Source organism: Apis laboriosa, unplaced genomic scaffold (genome assembly GCF_014066325.1).
Source record: "Apis laboriosa isolate Shangri-la unplaced genomic scaffold, ASM1406632v1 scaffold14_cov150, whole genome shotgun sequence".
NCBI classification, from domain to species: Eukaryota; Metazoa; Arthropoda; class Insecta; order Hymenoptera; family Apidae; genus Apis; species Apis laboriosa.
This window is the reverse complement of record NW_025221798.1, coordinates 340033-360841: the sequence shown is the minus strand read 5'-3', so window position 1 is coordinate 360841 and position 20809 is coordinate 340033. Positions and strand designations below refer to the sequence as shown.

At 31.0% G+C, this 20809-nt stretch overlaps 1 protein-coding gene across 9 annotated transcripts in view; it reads left to right on the top strand.

The window, feature by feature from the left end:
* Positions 1 to 1194: 1194 nt before the first annotated feature.
* The window catches only part of LOC122710612 (potassium voltage-gated channel protein Shaker), a 185277-nt gene continuing 165662 nt past the window's right edge, over positions 1195 to 20809 (top strand). For all 9 annotated transcript variants that reach the window (XR_006345959.1, XR_006345960.1, XM_043928566.1 and 6 more), the window contains exon 1: positions 1195 to 1235. Coding sequence is in view for 7 of the 9 variants with exons in the window: in XM_043928566.1 (XP_043784501.1) it covers positions 1210 to 1235 (26 nt within the window). In the remaining 2 variants the exon portion in view is untranslated. The remainder of the gene's footprint in view (positions 1236 to 20809) is intronic.

Genomic DNA, 20809 nt, shown 5'->3' with positions numbered 1-20809 from the left:
ATATTGATCAATCATGCTTCAATGAGCCAAGTTTCTAGAAATGCGGCCGAATTTGAATCTTTTTTTGCATCAATGCCATCCCCACCATTGGAAAATCCTGCTGGAACCAATGAAGCGTGTAATTTAACGTCGAAACAATACGTCATAAATTTCTTTAAACGCTTCACCTTCTTCGCTATTGGGGGACGAAATTCGAGGTTTATTTTATCTTCGCCAAGACAAGAACGTAGGCAACCGAGTAGCAAAAGAAGAATTACGAGCATTCGAAGAAATTTAAATGCCCGAGTTTCGGTATCATATTACTCTGGATATCGTGTTACGCCTCGCTGGATCCAAGTAGGATTCTTTATCTTTATTCTTTCGTCGATTCGCTCGTCTCGGCGCGAATTAGAGGAAAAGAGATGGAACGTTCGGTAGTGAAGTATCGATTGGAAATGAAGGATGACAAACGTGGCGAAAGACAAAGAGGAATCGAGAGTCCAAACACTTTGAGAAATTTAAATATCCGAGCTTCGGTGTCGTGTTACGTTGTACGTTGTTTCATTGGATCTAAAAGGGATTCGGGATCCTTGTTGCTATTCATATCTCTTTTTGTTTGAATTACATCTTCAGAAAAGAAAAAAAAAATAAATAAACAAACTGATCGTTTTGATTACACTATCGATTGTAAATGAGAGATCAAAGAATCTTTCTAGAAATTCTATTTACCAATTCTATTTACGTGGGAATCGAAATTTTTGTAATTTTAAACACATGAAGTGAAGACGTATGATCTATTAATCTATTATTTCTCCCTGAATAAATTAAATAAATTAGTTATTATTTTATCACGTGGAAACATAATCATTAATCATTATTCAAAGATACTTGTATTTTTTTTTTTTTTTAAATCTCTCCAACACGAAATAAACAAATTCTTCCTCGTAAGAACAACAATGGAAGATTCTTATATATGCGCAATCGTGATAGAAAATTGGGTTTGTAAAATTTCAAAAATTTGATTGGAGCATGGATCGAATTGAAAATCGGATACTTTAAGCGGGGATCGCCTTCTCTTCTCTTCTCTTCTCTTCTCTTTTTCCGTCCGTCTGTTTGTCTCTAGTTACCACTCTATAGCTATGTTCTGTCACCGCATGCGAAACTAGAGGACTCACCGCTCCGGACTGCCCCCTCTGCGAAAAAGCGACAAAGAGGCCGCCTCCATGCAACATGCAGATGATCCTGGTTGCTGGCGGGTGAGTCCACCATAGTCTCCCAGAAAAAAAAAAAAAAAAAACGAGCGCACTGTCACGCACAAACATTCTTACTGTGTGCCTCCTTTACTTTTTCGCCTGCCTCTGTCTTTTTTTCCTCGTGTTGCCTCATTGCCAAACGCTGCGATACGCTCCCCCTCCACTGTCACCGATTTAAAAAAAAACTCGGAAATTCGCCGATTCTTCTAATGCCAGGCTTCTTTGCGTTCGTGTCGTGCATCTGTTTGTCTGTCTGTCTGCCTGTCTGTCCTTTCGTGCGTTTGTCTTTACGTTTGTATACGTAATTGTTTTTTCATTTTTCTTTTTCTTTTTCTTTTTTTTCTTTTTCTATGGAAATACGATGGTGAAATTTTGTTTGTAAAAGTTGTAGAGGGGTAATATGTGGAAGATTTGTGGAGGTTTAATTTCGTTTCAAATAAGAATGGCGTACATTTTTATTCGATTTCAATGCGAATCTTCGATAGGAAGATTCATTGGATTATTTGTAAAAGGGATGTTAAAAGATTCTTTTTAAAGACGTAAGATCATTGGTTTTATGGTTCTGTTTATTTTCCAATAAAATTACTTCGTGTTACGTGAAATTAAACGTCGTTTTATCGAGAATGAAAAGAAATATACTGTTCGAAGAGATGAAATCATCGAAAGTTTTCTACGTTCGCCATTTTTAATTTTTATATAAGAAAGATCTTTTTTTTTCTGAAGAAAATTCAAGATGGTCCGAGTTGTAAGACAATACTACTACATATTCTGTATAAAATGTTTCATACATTTCTATTAAACGATAGAAAACAAAAGAAAATATCAATTATCTGAAATCCTCCAATTAAAAATGCCACCACGATAAAAAGTCTACTGAGCAATTATTGAATTATTAATTTTATGAAGATATACCTTATCCAACATAATTCAATTGAATCACATCTCATAAAATTTTTTTTCTATTTCTTCGTCGCGATATTTGACAAAGTTATATAAAATAAATAATAAATAAGTTGTATTAAAAGTTAAATAATAAATAAGTTATATAAAATATAAAATTTAAAGGATGGACACTCCTTCGAAATCACTTTTGCGATTTTCTTTACAAGAGGGGTTAACTCGCAAATCGAGTTCTTCGCGAATCCGACAATTAAAATTCATCTCTTTCGGGGAGAAAAACAGGGCGATAACGGAGGGAAAAAAATCCGTAGCGGTAAAAGCGAAAGACAAAAGGGGTGGGAAAGGTTGAAAGGTTGGAAAAATCAGAATCAGAACGAGAGAGAGCGTGATCTCTTTTTGTTTGAAATCGGTGCCTGGCGGCTGTGTGGCCGCCACAATGGGCCACAGGAAGAATTCGCTGACACTTTTATATACGTAATTTTTAAATCGTAAGATATATTGGCTCGAAACTTTTTCAATTATTAGGTGACGTAACGATCTTACAGTTTACAGATTGGAGAACAATTATATCGTTGTTACAAACGTTTTACACGTAAGTTAATATTTTGATATAATGTTTAGAAAGTTTTAAGTAGATAGGTCGAGAAAATTAATTTTAAGATTGTTATTATATTTTTCGAGAATATATCAAAAAGTATTTCCTTCTCCATTTAGTAGTATTTTCACTTTCCAGCATCCATTGATGAACACTTAAAAAATATCACGATTCGATCTTCTTAATAAATCTCGAATTGAATAGAATTAAAATTATTTTGATAAAATTCATCCTGTTAAAAACAAAAGAAAAAAATGGTAGGATATAACGCAATGGAACATTTATAATATTGTATTTAATCGTAATTGTTTTTGAATTGTTTTTTTCGAATATATAATATATCATGAATGTATTTGTTGACTGTAGTAAAAACAATAAATAAAAATATATGGGTTTAGCTGAATGAATATATTTAATTATGCGTGATTGCGCGTATCTGTTTACAAAACATTGAAGTATGTGTATCGAAGAAAAACAAATAGGTATCAACTATGAAACAGTTGCTGGCAACATTCAATAATAAAAGCACATATAAAATTTCAATGAACTTTAAATTCTATAACGATATTAATACGGGAAACTCAATTTTTTATATATTTTATATAATATAATATATACAATATTTTATATATTTTATATTTATATATTTTAAAATATCATTGAATGAAGGTAACGAGAGACTTACCAGTCGTTTAACGAATAATTAATTTTAATTACGAGTTTTATATTTGTTACAAATTCAAGATATAATACCCTATTAAACTTGTAGGATTAATATTTTCATTTTCAAAAAAATTCAAAAATCGATGAAACGTTTAAAAAAATATTAAATACACTGTTAATAACAAAATGTGAAAAATGTGATGTTTTAATGAAATAAAATTCGAGTTTGAAACCATCGTCAGGATGACACGTTCTTTTAGATTGCACGATTGTCGAAGGATGGATATGTCGGGGTAATAAATCGCGTTCCCTATTAAACGTTGAATAACATTTCACGGAAAATTGTTTTCCTCAACGCTGCTCCTTAACTTTCTTCATATTTGAATTTCAAATATACTTCGTATCTGGCCGAATAACACCAGGAACATTTATGAGATTGGTATTGTATTTGGTTAATGGCCAAATATCTTGATCTTCTTATTTTCTACGCCATTTGTTTCGACGCATCAAAACACATTTTCGTCCATTCCAAGAACATTCTGTTACTTATATATCATAAGATTATAGTTGCTTCTGTGAAAAATCGAGGATTTACTTTTTTTTTTTATAATGGAAAATATAATTTTTTATTAATTATATATATAATTATATTATATATAATTAATTTTAATAATTTTTTTTATATGGAAAAATTGAAGTGAAAAAATTTAGATTTTTTAGCAATTTCGATCGAAAGAGAATATAATTCGTACAATATTGTCACGAAGATTTACGACAAAAATGCTGGAATAATTTATAAAACTTTCTTGGGTGTAAATTTAAACTTGAAAATCGCGAATAACGAGATTGCTGAAAAATTTAAAAGTGCTTTTTTAAGAAGCTTACTTCCATCCTTCGCTCCACTTTAAGTAATTTTTGATCAAAAAAAATTGTATCGAAAGGAACTCGAAAACTTTTCGAATTTGGATCTTCTTAATAAATCTCGAATTGAATCGAATTAAAATTGTTTTGATAAAATTCGTCCTGTTAAAAAAAAAAAATGGCACGACATAAAATTTCATTCGAAATTTTAATAATCCCATCAGAAGTTTTGGGAAATAATATAACGCAATGAAACATTTATAATACTGTATTTAACCGTAATTGTTTCTGAATTTTTTTTTTTTTTCGAATTATTTTTCTTCCCTCAACTTTTAATAAATTTCGAACAACCTTGAAACTTTTCCATTACCTTCTTTTAATCGAAAACGTGTCGTATTCCCTTCCACGATCCATTCTCGCGATAAGGGAGCTAATACGTTTAATAAACAAGCGCGTGCAAGTTGTAACTTCGCGCCCCCTTTTGATTCAAAAGATCCAAATTCATACAATTGTCACGGATCACGCGTAAATCCAAGCAAAATTAACCAAGTTTCACCGTCTGCTCCAGATTTCGAATGGATTCGATGCCTTGAAATTGATATATGGAGAAACGTTTCAAGAAAATTGACACTCTGTTCCAGTTGTTTATCGATTGTTCGTTGAGTCACGTAATAAATTTGAAAATTATTATAATATTATTGTTGCATTATTCTAAATTATATTTAAATTTTTAAGGATTCATCCTTAAAAAAATAATAAAGAAAGTTTTATTGAAAAAATTTGGATTATTTGGAATATTTTTTCGTTTAATCCTCTAGAGATTGATCTAGAATTAGGAAATCAAAGAAAAGAAAATAAATGAATTATTTTCTAATTATTCCATTTATAAATCACGAGAAGGATGATTTATAAATGTAAATATATTTCCTATTTATTCATATTCGAATTATATTACTTTAAAATTGCTTTTTATATATTTTAAAAATTGTTTGAAAAATTATTTATTTTTGAAGTAAATAAATATATTCGCAATTAAATAATTTGATGAAATAAATTATTCATTACTCGTTATTCCAACCCTATCGCACATTTACTAACATTATTATTCAATATATTCCAAAAGTTACCAGAAGAAACAAACTTTATCTCCTCAAATGATCAATTCTCCAACCAACCATTATTATTTTCCCAAATAAATCCTCTTACTGCTCGATATTATTTCGTCAATTACACAACCACGTTATCTATTGAACAAATATAAACAATAATATATTATAAAAAATAAAAATATATTATAAAAACAATAAACAAATATAAACAAATATAACATAGAAAAACAATGATTTTCGTTTCAAATTACCATCTCGATCGTAAATTTCTATTCGAAGTGTCGCGATTCCAAAAAAAAAAAAAAAAAAAAAAAAAATCGATCCAACGTGCGGTTCGAACATCTAATGATTTCCATTTGATGTCCGCGCGCTGCCAAAAACGAAGATTTACGCTGTTTATCCACGGGTTCGTAGACCTGTCTCAAGCCTCACCGCCGCTTCACTCCCGTTCTTTGTTTTGCCGTGTGTTCTTGGCATGCGATCAGATCCTGCTGAAATATCGCCTCGCGCGGCAAACGCGTACAGGAATTTGTCTCGCACAGCGGCCGCACGTGCCGCGGACAAGTGCGACAGGGGCTGGGTTGCCGAGCTATCAATAATTGGCACGCTCGTGTTTCGTGATTCTTGGCCGCATTTAGGAAAACCTAAAATTGATCAATTTAACACTCATGATTGTTTGAATCGTATGATCGAAATAATAAATAAAACGTGATGTAGAAACTTTCGTTGATGTAAGAATTTTTAATTTAATGTGGGAAAAGGAATTAATTATATATATATATATATATATATATATATATACTTATGTATATCTTATGATTATAATTATATATTTTGGTGTACTTGGAAAGTATTGTTTGAGTATGTATTAATATGAAATTTATATGTTTATTGAATGGAATTATGCAATGCATATATATAGTTTGTGTTTGACAGATGAAATAAATTATTCATTACTTGTTATTCGATTTCAACAAACGATTAGTCAAATGTTTATTTTGTGATTATTTCTGATCAATAGCACATTTATTACTGTGTTATATAAAAATGTAGGTATAATTATATATATTTCAGGAATTGTATTTTTATTAATTTATGTTTCTATGATATTATTACACGATATAATTTACGAATAATGCAATATTATATTTGTCATACATGTTTGTATTTTGTGAAGTTTCGGATACAATTAATAATTCTTTTGGTCAGTATCCATCTTTTCGATGATCAAAGTATCGTTCCTTAAGTAAAAACTGATTTTTTAAAAATTAAAAAATCGTTTGCACTCGTATATATATTCGATAAGGATACCAATCAACTCGGAATTTTTTTTCATAATCAATCAAAAGGAAAATATTTTTATGCGAACATAACATAAATTAAAATTTCCGGTTTAGTAGAAAAAATTAGCAAATAAACATATTTAATCTGCATCTCACACTCTTTTGAAATATGAAAATCTATATAATATGTTAGGGACACCATATTTCTTGAAAACATGATTTTAATTAATTGTAAATAAATTTAATTAAATGAATATTATGTAATATTATCTGGCTATAATTTGACCCCAAATAATGTAAGATGTCGCCTATATGGCGACAGACGAGTGCAACGGTAAAATATATAATGTCGCCTATATGGCGACATACGAGTGCAAAGGATTAAAAATATTGGTTTATTAGAAAAGATGTTGGAAAAATTATAATTGAAATCGCAAAGAAAATAGTCACTTTTTTATTTAACCTCATAAAATGAAAAGTTAAATAATATATATATATTGTTTATATTCGTGGTGAAAATTTCATCGAAATTGTGAAAACAAAAGACATTAATATCGAAGAATATAAAAATTTCCAGATTTTAAAAGATAATTAAATTCTGTCAGAAATGTATCAATATTTACGTAAACTGTACGAAAACTTTCGTAATCAACCACGTCTTATCGTCAAATCGATTAAATCAAAATTAAAATCTATCCATCGAATAACTAAAGAAATATAATTTTCTAATATCTTCGATTAAAGTATATCATCAAGAGAACAATAAATACTTCTTCTATTCTATTCTAAATTTTTAAAACAATGCAAATATTTATGTGAAAAATAGATTCATTTCAACTTCGCGCTATATCAAATTACATGAACAAGTATAATCGACAAAAAACGTTGACCGTCCTCCTATAATATTACTCCGCCTATAGCTTCCCCTCTCCACACGAAAAATGGCGTGAAAATGGCCAATGGTGGGAAAGCGTTCTCCACGGGCGCGCGAAAATTCCGTGTGAATTAAGAAGGCGCGAGGAACAAAGCGTTGGAAAGTAACAGTGCGTTAATTATCGTTATTCGATACAAATTCCGCACAGTGCCGCGCGTAATTTCAATAGCCGATGCGACGATCCTCTTCTCCCTTTGTTGCCGTGGCTCGATGCGAGTTGGCGCGGCGTCGAACGCTCGTTTGATCCTTTTGTCGCTCAACCAGCCAGCCATCGAACCGGCTCAACATTTTTTTCCGTAGCCGCCGCGTACCAGCCTGTTTATCGGCTCGAAACATTTTCTTTTTTCCCCTCCCCCCTCCCCATCTTTGCCTCGCCACCATCGAGTTCGTTCCCTTCAAAGGAGACGAATGTATCCTATCGATGGGCGTGATAGTGAATTTTTCTATAATATATTGTTAAAACAATTGACGAGCCAAGAAATAGAAAAATAGAATAATGTTTATATTATTGTGTTATGTTAAGTTCAATGGCGAGTGTGATAGTTTTTCTAGTATTATGTGATTTTTTTTTAAACAAATCAACTCAACTAGAGGAAAGAATATATATATATATATAATAATTTTTTCTTTTTCGAAAATTAAATTTCGAAATGTGGATTCAAGTTTAATTTAAAGGTTGAATTTAAATAAAAATGGAAATTATTTAATTATGTGTTAAGTTAACATTATAATTTTTTTCTCATTAATAAAAAAAATAAAACTTCTTAACTCCGATAAAGGATCAAAATATATTTTCACGCTTAAAAGAAGAAAGTAAAAATCATCTTTTCTTTCTATCTCATAATCATCATAAAATCACAGATATCGATTTAATATTAAAAAGTTTCCATTTATCGGTAACCGATCCACCTTATTACCATCTTTTCCTTTATCATTTATTACTCGATTCCTTTCCACAGCCAAGAGAATCGTATCTACTTACGACGTCATCATTTGTCACCAAGAATTCGACGCTGCTCGAAAACGTATCGACGAAGTATATAGCTGCTCGACATTATCGACAGGGATCGGTCCAATGGTTCGTTTCCGTGATTACGCGATATACGCGTTTCAAGGTTATCGAGCACGATTTTGTGAATCGAGGAGGCTCGTGAAATTAAGACCGGTACAATGACCTACGATAACGCGATTCCCGTGTTTCTACGTGTTCCACGCGAGCGTAATTCTATTTTCGTGCGGGTTCCGATCCGGAACGTCGATTGCGTGCCCGCAATTAGCGAGTGAGGGGAAGATTTATTTTTTTTTTTTTTTTTTTTGAAAAGAGAATCGCAATGCGGATGGTTTCGCTTTTTTGATTGTTTGTTCGAAAAATAGATGAGAGATGAATTAAACAGGGGATAAAGTTAATTTTAAAGTGTTATTTTATTGATTATTAAGAGTATGGAAATTATTATTTTCGTTGGTTTATATTAAGCTAATTAATATTTATAACTTTTGTTTTAAACTTTTAGAGAGATAATGTTTCCTGTAAAAATAATTTCGAGTAAAAAACTAGATTTGGAATAGAATTAATAAATTTACGAGTATTTTTAATTAGCACACAGTTCGTTTTAAAATATTAATAAATTTACAAACTATAAATATTAAATGTTATTAATGGAATCGTTATATAATACATAAATAATTTCTTATAATAATTTCTTGTAATAAATGATATAAAATAAGCATTATTATTTGTTAATGAATGTAATGGATATAATGTGCATAAATAATATCTTCTTATAATAAAGAAATTGTAAAAAATATATGTATAATACATGTTCTTACAATATTTATATATTATAAATTTAATAATTATCAATGTAATAATTATGTAATGTAACATGTATAATTATTTTCCACAAAATCAAATATAACAGCAACTTTCAACAAATTTTTTTTAAACGAAAAATATATAATAAATAATCTTCTTAAAGCGCTCTTAAAAGGAATATAGAATCCATGCGAATTAACGAGAAAACACATTTTGTCTAATCGTAACATTTATGCCGACGTTTATTTCTCCTTCACATAGTCGAAAGGCAAAGGTATTACGAGCAATAACCCGATTCGTTCCCCATTTCGCTTTGTGCAATTTCACTTTCGCGATATGAAATTCCATCGCGCGCAATTTGTTAAAAATTAAAATCCTGCCAATCGTTCACGATTCTTATAAGGTTATAACACGAGTACAAACTACCGGTTATTTATCGCGTGATTGTCGATTAAACAAGTTATACGAGGTGATTCACGCAACTATAAAAGTTAGTAAAAGGTCATGTCTTTTTTTTTTTTTTTTTTTTTATTGTTAGCTAAAAATATGTTTTCGAAGATGAATGATTTTTCAACATGGATCGATAAGTTTAGAATTATAATTTTTTTTCACAAATTTCACAATTCAAGAAAATAAATCTTGTTTTCTTTTTATATATACATATTGCAAGAAAATATTAAGATAATATAAAATTATTAATATTATTAAAGGTATTTTGAAAAATTTCTTTATTAAAGAAATTATTAAATTTGGAATAAAATTAAATTGACTTTTCATTAGTCTTGTTGAAGAGAATTTAGAGAATGTGTGCATGATTTGTCGTTTTAAATAATCTTAATAAATAAATTACATTTGAATATAAGCAATTTAAAGCTAAGCTAATTGACGATTTGAAATTTAAAAGAATATTTCTAGTCAAATGAACAACAGGTTCGTACTGATCATGTAGCCTCAAGTTACACCTGGTTTCGAGTTACAAGTGATTGAAAACAAGCTAGTTGAATTAAAGAAGAATTTCAAACTTGAAAAAAGAAATATTTCCATTCAAATGAATAGTTCATACCTAGTCATATTGTCTCAGATTACACTTAGTATCATGTTACAATGGTTTCAAGTTAGAAATGATTGAAATCAAGCTAATTTATAATTGAGAAATTTCACTTGAAAGGAAAGGATAAGATATTTGATAGAATATTTTATACTTGAAAAAGTAATTTTATATCACACGACATCAAATCTTTTATATTCAAGTAACTTAATTAATTCGAACAACGCTGCAGACAATTTTTATTTTATTTTACACACGATATATATATATATATATCTGCTATTTTTAAAATTTTTAAACGAAAAGCAATTTTCTTTATTATCGTTCAAAAATCAAAAGCACGTAAAAAAAAAAAATTAACGTTAAATCTTCCAAAAATATAAATTTTCTCAAAGTAATCAAGACTGATATTTCTTGCAAGAAATATCCTAATAATATTCGCTTATGTACACAATCTAACCTAACAAACTCGAAAACTACAATTTTTTACCAACTTTTATCATCGGATCAAATTATTTGCTCGACAGATAAAATACAATAATTCGCCACTGTACTCTCAATTTGTTATCGTCGATGAAAAATTTCGTACGATAGATGGCGCACATGGAAACACGCGCTCGAGAACGTGGCTCGTGTCATTTAATCCAAGCTTGATACATTTTTCGAAATGTAAAAGATCATTCATCGAAAAAAAAAAAAAACGAAATTGTTCTTTTCACAAAAAAAAAAAAAAAAAAAAAAATACGAGAAAAAGAGCTACGAGGAGGGGGGAAAGGACAGAAACTGATAAACGAGCTGTCTCGTTTTCTTGGACGCGATACACACTATCAACCGCTCTAATTGCACTCTCGTTCGAGCTATACCGGATGACTGTGCCGTTCACTATACGCGAATAATTCTATGAATTCCCTTTAGACATGTTTGTCACGCGATCCAACCACGTTAACGCGCGTTCCGCCTCGGTACTACCGCCACGAATTATACGCCTTCCAGCCTATTTTCCGCTCTTTAGAACCGGGTAAAACAGATCACGATTACGCTACGAGGTTGGGCTATGAAAGTGAGGTTAGGTTCGTTCAGCGAGCGAATACGTGGTTACTCGCATTTTGGAAAGTTTCACGTTTCTCGTTTAATTCCATTTAATGAAATTTTCGAAATTTATTACTCGAGTTGTATGTTCTGTGAATTTCAAGTCGCTTATTAAGTTAGTATCTTTAAATCATTCGCTTATGAATATAATTAATTTGTGATTGAAAATATTTGAAAGGATGAAGCGTAGAAATTGATATTCATCGAGTAGCTTTAAAGTTATTCGAATATAATTTGCAAGCTAGTTGATTGAAGTTTGCTCAAAATTTGAAAAGATATTTCGAGCCACGTAATTTTTCATTGATAAAATAATTTCAAGCGCTATTAAATTTAATTTGAAAGGACGTAAATAATTTCAAGTCGAGTAAATGACAAATTAGAAGTCGAATTATTTTCAAATTCGTTGATATTCAAATCGATTTAATTAATCGAAGCAAAACTTGAGACGTCACATTTTATTTAAATATTTTATTGGAATAACACATACATCATCTCGAAACAAAATTATTCAAGAAATGAAATAAATTCAAATACATATATATATACATAGTCAGAGATTGATTATTTGAAATATGTCACTTTAGACAATTGGCTCGGCGAATTGATTAATCCATCCAAGTAAACGAGAAAACTTTGACAATTCCAAATTGGCCGGATAATTCGAAACTTTAAGATAAACGACTGAATATTTCACTAATCCTCTCTCAAGTTTTACGTGTTACCACCACTTTTACACAGAGATCAGCTGATTTTATTGTGTCGCTCGTTGGTATTCCGTGAGAAGAAAAGCATTCCCTTCTGATTTTAGGCCACTCGGCGGAAAAATCGCATCGATCGCGGCGTATGCGACTGCGTCTTGCGGACGAGATTTTCCTTCGTGTGACCGTATCGATAACAATTATGGATCGACGTGATACGTTCGACAGCTTTTGAGAGCGTATTGCTGATTTGCTTGTACGGTGACAGAGCTTGAAAGGACACGATTTTTTTGGTCGTTAACAGAGAAAAATGGAGCGAAACTATTGTGGAGGGCAGGAAATGGATCGAAACATGGTATGGTAGAACTTTTATTAGGAAGACAATTCGGTTTAATTAGAGAATTCCTCTATATTTCTTCGGATCATTCTGTCTGGAAATTGATTGTGAATGTGATCTGTATCTTAATCGCAGAACTTTTGTTATTCGATTTAATGGAAAGGCAAGTTTGGATAAAGAAAATAAAGAAAATTGAGATAATGATATAAAAGATAGTTTTCATTATATAAAATTAGGAATCTCATATTTTTGTTAGTTTGCACAAACTTTTGTATCTCGCATTTATAATTTTCCATTTCATTTTTTTGTTTTCTTTTTTTTTTAATGCCAATGATTTAATGATATTGTGTAAATTTTATATTTAATTTTACTGTGTCAATTGTATAGCACTCTTTCTAATTTCTTAAGCATTTTGTTTAAAAATATTAATTTAATTTTATCATTGTTATAATATAGAAAAAAGTGTCTAAAAATTTAATTGTTGTAAGTACAGATAATTTGGATAACAGAATATTTGAATATTTGAATAATGGAGGTTTTACTCTATTAAGGATTCAGGTCGACCTCACAATGGTATGTGATTAATTCTAGATCCATCAGTTTTCATTTTGGTGAGTTTCAAGCCTTTATTGCTTGACTTTATAACATCTCTTACATTAAACTGTTACAATGAATTATAATATTCTTAAAATTCTCTGAAACGTTACAAATGCTATCTCAGTAGCATCATATTTAATTCACAATGACAGATTTTTCTTGTATAAATTATAATAAAAAAATAACAATAATATAATTTAAACCTTAAAAAATTACAAGAATATACAATTTTTGTGTATAATTTTTCTACTTAGGATAAATTATTATAATAAGTAATTAATAATTATTATAATAAGTAATAATTATTATAATAAATTATTATAATAATATATATATATTTTAAGTAATATTTTAATAAAATAAACGTTTTATAATTATATTAAAATTTACATTGGCTTGCTAAATAAGGGGAAAAAAAAACAATAGAGGGAAAGTAGTGTGAAATCTATACTTTCTCGTTAAAATGTTAAAAGGACAATATTGATTATCCTACATTGTTGAATATAATTAATATTTATGTGCCTTCTTAAGAGTATATGACAAGAAATAATATACTAACAATGTTAACAATGTTAGTATGAAATATGTATAGTATAATTTAGAGTTTGATTTACCTCTACTCGTTAATTTTAACTAATAGTTTGATTGACAATCTGGATGTTTTCAGTGGAAATATATCTTTGCTAAAATGCTTTGTGTATTCTGATTGTTGAATTGAGTATAGCACATAGAATGTTAATAACATTCACGACACGAAATATGTTTGGAACGATTATGAGAGGCTGAAACAAACACAAAAAGTTGATATGCAAAAATGTTGGTCGAGACTTACTTGTAAGTATTAAGTTTGAAGTTTGCATTAGACGAGAATGAGATATCTCTATCTTCGTCACACTGCCATTTCATTCTATCTCCGCCTCGCTTCATCTAATGCAAACTTCAGTTCACGACTGTATTATCATCATGTCTGTAGACAACGTCAAAACTTTTGATATTGACCTAGTTTGTCTGCAACCATTGCAAATAATTTATTTTAAAAAAATAAAAATTGTTTGAACGAGTGACAATCGATGCTTTTCTAATTCTATCAAAGCTGATTTTTCTAATATTCATTAAAGTTATATGTAAATTGAATTAAAAGGGATAAATAAAATTTTTCATCTCTCTTTTAAAAATTATATCAAACATTTATTGGCATTGTTCACGAAAACAAAGACAGAAATAGCAATGAATTTCTAAATTTGACGTATGAAATAAATTTCAATCAAAAACGAATAATTATACGGAAAAATGTTATATTTTTGATTCATTTTTATTAAAAAAGATTGTTATTATTATTGTTATACAAAATAATTTCTTACTTCACTTCAAAATTGATCCACAACGATTAACCTTTAAAATCTCACTTTAATATTAATTTACGAAATATATAATTATATGGAGAAATATTACATTTTTGATTAATTTCTATTAAAAAATAATCCCCATTGTTATTATTATTGTTATACAAAAGAATTTCTTACTTCGCTTCAAAATTTCCTGCAATTGATCCGCAACGATTAACCTCTAAAATCTCACTTTAATATTAATTTACGATTTCGAGAGAGGCCAATTTTCTCTTTAATTATACGAAGATGTACGTTATGCCGTAGCTATGTTTGGTATTCCTAGAAGACAAATCATTCCCTAATCAAGATCTTCCTTGCTATGTTATACGGCGTTTTTCCCTTATGAGGAGCCTCGGATATCCCGCATCGATCGTGTGCAAGCCTGCCTTCTTCGCCTTGTTTTCGCATGCTTAGATGGGATACGCATACCGGTGCAGTTGTACTTCCGCACGCGCTTCGATTTCCAATTTGCTTACACGATATTGTTTACACACGCGATACAATCGGCATTGTGCTTCTCGAGGAATTTTATACTCTCTCTCCTAATTCCTCCTGGCCAACAATTTTCCCTTGCTAATTGGCCGTCGTTATTTTCGATCACGGTTTTTTTCATCGTGAACAAGCACGAATATCATTCCACGTTTCTTTGCTGTACGTCTATTATATGTTGTATATTTGTATTACAAATCTATTTTTCACGATAAGAAAGAATTTCGTTGGTAAATACTCTGACTTGCAAATTGATCAATTTTTGAGGTTATGGTCAGGTTTTGAGGTTACTAGCAGAATTCTTTGTAAGGAAAAAATGATGTCGTGTATAGTGTAGTGTATCCATTAATGCGAGCTGAGTATATTATATTATGTTTAATAACATTGAGATGTTTTTTTTTTTTTTTGAAGAGAAAATTGTGAATGTGATGTTATATTTTTCACAGAAGAAAATTTCATCTTAAGTTTTTAAATTAGAGAATTGTATTATTAATAATAAAATTCAGAAAATAAGGAGAATATTAACTTGGAAAATGTGAAAATATAATAGAAAAAGAAAAACAAGTTAGAATCATTGAAATCTTGAAGATTCGTGGACGCGTGTTCGTGAAAGTATGTATATAGTTTTATATGACGTCGCTTTCTCCTAGTTACTAGGGAATTTTTCTAGTAACTCTATTACCAACGATACTCCAACCTCGTTATCTCTATCACTATTACTTTCTATGTCGCTACATTTCTGTTTACATCTCTGTCACGTATTCTTTACTTCTGGCAATTCTGATTCTAATCTCTGCACTCAAAATGCAAAACTTATTTGCTCTTGTTCGAGCCAATGACGCGTGTTATGCTACATGAATAACATGAACTCGTGGCCATCGTGCAGACACGTGTTTACACGTGGCCTGACGTTGAACAGGCTGTACGCGAGAGTTAAATAACCATACGCATTTCGAACGAACTTTTCAACTTGGACGTGTTATATATTTCGTACAGTTGGATATATTCATTAGGTATATTCGTGTATATAAGTTTTGATACTTATCTATTTATTAAAGTTACAGTTTATTTTAAAAGTTTAAAGTTCTTTCAAGTTAGTCTATCTCGTAATACTTCAATGATAGGTTAAGTCAAATCATCTACCTTACGATGGATTATTTTAATAATGATGGATCATATTTGATAACGATACTCGATAATAATATGATAAGAGAATACGTAACAAATATAGATCTATTAAAATTTGTGATATATATTAAAACTTTTTATAATTAGCTACTTTAAGGATTCACCTTTTTAAGATACCTACCTTTACTAAAATAATCTATTAAATTATTTTATCAAAGTAAGTATCTTTATGTAAATACCTTAAAATCATCATTTTTTGTTATCTTATTTTATTATTATCTTCGCACGAAAATTTGACGCGAATACACTAATGAATTTACCCAACTTCGCATTAACACAGATTCATTGTCACAGATTCTACATATTTTGCATCATTGAAACACTATCACGCCATGAACCATTTTACCGACACACACTTGTTCGCTAAGAGCCACTGTTAATTCTTCGCAAGCTCTCGTCAAGCTCTGCCATGTTTTTTCAAGATCGCAAACCGCGAGTTTACCAGCAACACTTTATTTTGGTATCGAGCGGATGGATGTACACGCGTAAGCGTCTCTAGTCAGGTGAGAGGTTTATTGATTCTATCTGTACGTTCTTGTTGCACCAAATCGAAGCATGCCACTTTAGAGAACGCGAGATCAGTGTTTACATCGAAACTGCGATGGGTTTGTGTCTAAAAGCGGAGGGCGCGTTAAAGGCGCGTTACGCTCCGTACTTAGATCGAGCGTTGCTTAAAATATCGAATCTTGCCTTTGACTCGAACGAAAACCTCATGGCCACGAAGTGCATCGTTTCTGCGCCATAAGTGTAAAGAAACCGTCTCGTTCTCGGCTAGGAAACGTGATGTGACTGCAAATCGTAATGGCAACCGAACCGTGAGTACAGAACAGTTGCCGGTTAAGCTTTCGGGACATCATTTTCTTCTAAATTTCCATTTTTACTCGAGGCTACCTAACCTAACTTAATGGAACTTAATCGGTATAATATTTTCTTACTCGATCGATTATAGGAAGGTGTAACTTTTAAAAAATTCGAAATTGCTTCCATCAATGGCGTCGACGACGTCCATTACCGAAGTGACATCGTATAATATTCGCACAATCCATCTCCAAATTCATTATCGTGAAAAACGATATCTCATCTTCATCAACCGTTCCTTCGCAGGAACTCTTAATATCAATAACCTAACCTAATTTCATTTTACCTTAACTCTGAGTTAACCTAAGCAACACAGTACTGCATTAGGAGTAATAAATTTTAAATACGTGTAACTTTTGAACCAGATGATTGCTCAAAACTTACCTTGAAATTAATCTAAACTAAGTGCATTAAGAGCCAATTTCGTGCCAACATAGAATTCGAAATTAATTTCTCAAGTCTTTCTCAAATCTCTATTCAAAAAATGCAAAAAAAATTCAGTCCAATTTCGAATATCGTTAAATTAGGATTTGCAACTTGTCTCGAGAAAAATATCATTCTTAAAATTCAAATCAAAGAAAGACTTCGGTAGGAAAACATCGAAAGCGATTACGACGCAATTACGAAATTCAGAGCCGGGAGAAACTGGAGAAACTGGATATCGAGAACTCGATTCTCGAGCCAGGTTCAGAGTCGAGACTCTCTCGAAACTCGACGAGAGGATGGAATCGATCGTTTCCAACGATCGACCAAACCACCGGGAGCTGCTTCCTATTCAAGCAGCCTGAACACGGCAACCCGCGTGTCGCTCTGTTTTCCTCTTTACCGATTGGTTCGGAACCCGACCAATCGAATGACCGGATAACGATCGACGCGATTGTTGATTCAAGCGGGCCATTTAAATTCGATCGAGTTGAAGGTTTGCGCGATGAGTCTGAAAATTGCTTGGAAACGAGTCTCACTTTTAATATCTCTCAAAATTAATAAGGTTGGTTGATCGAGGTCGATGCTGTAGGATCCACTGTTTATTTGCCTCCGGGTACTTATTACTACAAACTTCGAACAAGCTATTCAAAACGTCTAAAAGTAATTTTACGCGTGCATCCTTGAAGAAAAAAGTCTTGGGAGAAAATTACGTGGATTTAGAAATTGTTGCACGTGAAGATTACAAGGGTTAGAGGGAAAGGGTTAAAGCAGTTTCGAAATTTTTATTGAAATGATTATATCGTGAAATTTGCTTGAAGAATCGTCAATATAGAAATTTTACATTATTTTATTACATCGTGCGATTTAGGAGTTTTATTTACATTTTTGTCAAATTTTATTAATCCATTAGAACTATTATACTTTAGTTTCTATTATATCATATATATTAAATAATTTATTTATTTATTAAATATTTATTAAATCGTAAGAAATTCGACGTAAGAAATTGCAATTCGATTCCTTTTATTCTTATAAGCGAATAAAATTCCGATTATGTACAAAAAAATTTTAAATCACAGTTTTATCGTATCGTACGAAAAATTATAGCGATCCTATTTCTCAATAACACGAGTAAAACTACGAAAAAAAAAAACTGTTGTTGTGCTCGTAAAAACATTTAATTACCAACCTACAAAAACCTGAGAGGTATTTAAAAAAAAAAAAAAAAAAAACATTGAAAAATAAGAGGTAACATGACGAAAATGGAATTGCAACCGTTAGCTCGAACTCGATAAAATAACTGGGAGACGCAATCGAACAATCGAACAATCGAACAATCGAACATTGACGCGGCCATTTTTTTTTTTGTTCGGGGATAACCTCGCGCGGAAGAGAGAAAGAGAGAGAAAGGAGAAAAAGAAAAATATCGGGCAATTCTGAATGGTCACTTGTTAAAAGTTTTGCGGCGTGCAACTCGTTTCGCCGAGTAATTCCAATTATCGTAATAATGCACAGCCTGTTCAAAAGTTTTAAGGATAATTATTAACTTTCCACGGTCAGATGTAATGAAACTGCTCGAAATTAAAGCGGTCGCCATATGTTTCCGCGTGTGCTTTCGAAACGCGCGCGCGCGCACCCCTGAAATTTATCGGTTGTGAGTCAACGTTTTCCCCTGTGCGTAACTCGCACAGCAGTAAACCGAGAGTCAATTGGTACGTTGCACGATCAGCGAAACCCGGGGAAACATGCAGCGTCGCCAGAGAAACTCATCCACCATGAAAGCAAACTCGAATGAATCGAACTCCCTGGATACCCGAGATTTTCGAAAGGCGAATAGCGGTTCATTTCGTTGTTGGAATTTTCCGTTCGATATTTCGGGCACGTTGAGTTACACGTAATTATTCGTGAACAATATTTGGAACGTCGATTCCAGACACCGAAACGAACGTAAAAGTTGATGTGCAAAAATGTCGGTCGAGGCTTATTTATCAAGTTACGAACGATTTAGTTAGGAACGCCTGTGGACAGGCAACTCGCACAGCGTCACCAGTGCCGTACTTTGTCGCAGTACTTGCTCAGTCGGGCCTCGTCCGATCAGCATTGCGAATTGATAAAAATTTTAAACACGATATATTAATATTATGATTGTTCTAGAATTTTATTTTAATTGCAATGCGATATAGAATTGTGTAATTGTAAAAAAAAATTTTTTTTTGAAATTAATTTTTCGTGGAATTTTGCCAAGTAATATAAATTATACGAATTTTATATTCTGTAATAAAAAAATTCAAAAGTTTTATTTTTCACAATGACATATCTATTATATTGTATTAAAATTTTAAGATCAATATAAAATAAATATTAATACGTCGTTTTTAATATTTTCGTGGGCTTCTTGCAATGCTGATCAGATTCTGGCTAGGTAAGTCTTATTACAAGTGAGTTGCTTATTTACAGGCGTTTTAAGTTCAAAATTAAATCGTTTATAGTTTAGTAAATAAATAATCTTGACTAATATTTTTGTACATCAATTTTTATGTATCTTCCAATGTTTAAAATCAGCCTCATAAAATCGTCTATAATATAAAGTTTTAATATATTCGTGAAATATGAAATTCATGTAACATATTATGTAGATACTAGACAAGATCAATTTTGTTTATTATTATTAAATAATTTTATGTGTGGAAAATTTCAATAAAATTTTTGCTATGCATACAAGATACCGTCGCATACTTGACTCGATATATTCGGTCAAGAACCATTGTTATAAACGATTAACTACCTAAAGTAATATTTCTCAATTTTATATCATAATATTTCATATTGTAAAAATTGTATCGGAATTTTATTTATACCTGAAAATATTTATTATTAATTAATATTTATAGCTAATTTTAACAGTGAATGGATTAATGTAAAAATAAAAAATCTGATTTTTTGAAATTATTTATTTTTTTTTAAATAAATGTAAAATTATAAAAAATTTTTATTCGATAAATTAATGCTTGCTTCAAATTATCCAAAAACGATTAGAAGACACGGATTCAAGATCGAATAATATAAACTTTTTTCAAAAAGATTCGTGTAAATTGTTCGTGAATAAAATATTGGATGTCGAGAATTGGGTCATAGACATTGTCCTCTCGAAAAAATGATTAGACACATTCCTATTTGTCGCATTTTTCCTTTTATTTTCGAGATACACGCGTGTGGGAGTGACACGCGAAAATTGAATTCTTTTCACTGGAACAACGATTCCGGTAATCAATTTGAGCGGCGTTGAAAGACCACGGAGACG